Source organism: Monopterus albus, unplaced genomic scaffold (genome assembly GCF_001952655.1).
Source record: "Monopterus albus unplaced genomic scaffold, M_albus_1.0 scaffold166.1, whole genome shotgun sequence".
In the NCBI taxonomy this organism is placed as follows: domain Eukaryota; kingdom Metazoa; phylum Chordata; class Actinopteri; order Synbranchiformes; family Synbranchidae; genus Monopterus; species Monopterus albus.
In genome coordinates, this window is record NW_018128046.1 from 64,786 (window position 1) to 67,128 (window position 2,343).

At 42.8% G+C, this 2,343-nt stretch overlaps 1 protein-coding gene across 2 annotated transcripts in view; it reads left to right on the forward strand.

The window, feature by feature from the left end:
* Positions 1–2,337, forward strand: part of septin7b (septin 7b) — a 15,617-nt gene extending 13,280 nt beyond the window's left edge. For both annotated transcript variants that reach the window (XM_020615483.1, XM_020615484.1), the window contains 3 exons: positions 24–159; positions 1,728–1,870; positions 2,169–2,337. In XM_020615483.1, coding sequence (XP_020471139.1) covers positions 24–159; positions 1,728–1,870; positions 2,169–2,208 — 319 coding nt within the window. In that variant the 3' untranslated portion in view covers positions 2,209–2,337. The remainder of the gene's footprint in view (positions 1–23; positions 160–1,727; positions 1,871–2,168) is intronic.
* The last annotated feature ends 6 nt before the right edge of the window (positions 2,338–2,343 follow it).

The following is a 2,343-nucleotide window of genomic DNA, read 5'->3' on the forward strand; positions in this document are numbered from 1 at the left end:
TTATTTTTGCACTCCCTATGCAGGAGTCCTCTGGCCCAGATGGAGGAAGAGAGGCGAGAGCACGTGGCTAAGATGGAGAAAATGGAGATGGAGATGGAGCAGGTGTTTGAGATGAAAGTCAAGGAGAAAGTGCAGAAGCTCAAAGACTCCGAAGCAGAGGTAAAACACACACACCTGGGTTGGCAGATACTGCAGTTAATGATCTTATCGGGTTACTCACCTGTCAGGGCCCCTTCCTTCCTCTCATGCTGATGTGTTGCAGTGGCTGGAAGTGAGAGAGGGCTTGTAGCGGATTTGTGTAATTTAATCATTTTACCTGTGTTTTACTTATGCATCCCCTAAAACCAGATTTTTAGTTAAGAACTATTTTTATGAAAATGTGCAACATGCAGACTGTAGCACTGTCTGTCTATGAGGGATCACATTTGTATTAGTTAATTATTAATAATTAACACATTGGTGCAATTAACCATCTGTTTCTATTTTAATTAATTTAGAATAACAACATGAAATTCTATCAGCACAATTATTGCAAAGCATATTCAAATCAAGAAAAGATGGAATTATAATATGATTGTATGTGACAATGGAAGAACCTGAATTCCTGACCCCCTGCGCTGAGGGGTCCCCCTTGTTCTGCTGTGGGGGGCATTTTGCTGGCATGGTTTGGGTATGCCTGGCCTTCCAGTGATGGATAAACCAAGGCTTTGTGAAGCATTGAATCAATATGAAGCAACTGTGTTGAAAATGGTTTGCTGTGTTGAAGATTTTTACAGAGCTGGTGCCATCTGCTGACCATACCCCTGATACTGCATTTGCATGGGTGGAAGAAATCTGAGACCTTGCAGGAAAGTTACAAGTGGACTATTAAAGTTTAGTATTATGAAAATAAATCATTTAAAAACCGATTCTATGATTCTGCTTGTAAATACTGATAAGTACATGTAGTATTCAAAACATGACATAAGGCCTTGTCTAGGGTGGTTGTGATTTTTTTCTTTTTTTTTTTCTTGGTAAAGCAAGGCATTGAAACATGGTGCCACAATACTTCTGCTTTGAAAGGTCAATACCATGTTGAGCATAACATCACTACTTACAGGGAAGGGTCCCTGCCAATTAATACAGAGTTTTTCTGACTGATCATCTTGAGCTTATGATGAAACATTTCTGTCCTGGTGGGAGTGGTCTCTTCCAGGAAGACAGTGCCCCCATTCACAGGACACGAGGGGTCACTAAATGGTTTGAAGATGAACATGATGTGAATCATGTGTTGTGGCCTTCACAGTCACCAGGTCTAACCCAGTTGAACAGCTATGGGAGATGTTGGAGCGATGCGTTAGACGTCTCCACCACCATCATCAAAACACCACATGAGGGAATATCTGTTGGAAGAAAGGTGTTCATCCCTCCAGTAGAGTTCAGAGACTTGGAGGGTCAATGCCAAGTTGCACTGAAGCTGTTCTGGTGGCACGTGGTGACTCAACAAATCAATAACACACATTTTGTTAGTTCATCCTTTCATTTGTCACCCATATGTACTTACATGTTGGTCAACAAAGACCAACAAGAACATTAAAATTAAATCTACAACACAGCCAATGGTGCAAAAAGTGAGGGGATCCGAATACTTCCTGAAGTCACTGTATGTTTTGTGTTCAGCCTTTTGACTGATGTGTGTATGTGATGGTACCTTCAGTTAATAGACATCTATTTGTCTGTTTCTGTAGCTTCAGCGGCGTCATGAGCAGATGAAGAAGAACCTGGAGGCTCAGCACAAGGACCTGGAGGAGAAGAGACGCATGTTCGAGGAGGAGAGAGCAAACTGGGAGGCCCAGCAGCGCCTGGAGCAGCAGAAACTGGAGGCCACCAGGTAGTCACACTTCATGGTTCAACTGCTTGTTTTAACAAACCAAAACTTGTGTGTGCAAGTTGACATTCTCATATCATGCATAAGTTCACACACTATGGGGCTGGCATAGACTGCAAAAACTAGTAGTGTAGGAAGGCACATGCCTGTGTATAGCAGGTCCTACAGTTCACACTTTATGTCAGGATAAATTCCATGACAAGAAGCCCAAGGAAAGTGATACATGTATTTGTTACCAGTGGATCCAAAAGTAAAGTACTACTGAGATACAGTTACTGATTGTGTGCCTTATCTTCTGCAGGACTCTGGAGAAAAACAAAAAGAAAGGCAAGATCTTTTAGTAATGACAGTTGGAAGGACCACCCCAGCTCCAGTTATCTGTGTTTGCCAACGTTGCTGGTCAGGATGCCAGTGTGTGGCACTGACATCGCCCCCTACTCCTCCTCCTCCTTTTTTCCTTCTCTCTCCCCCCCCCC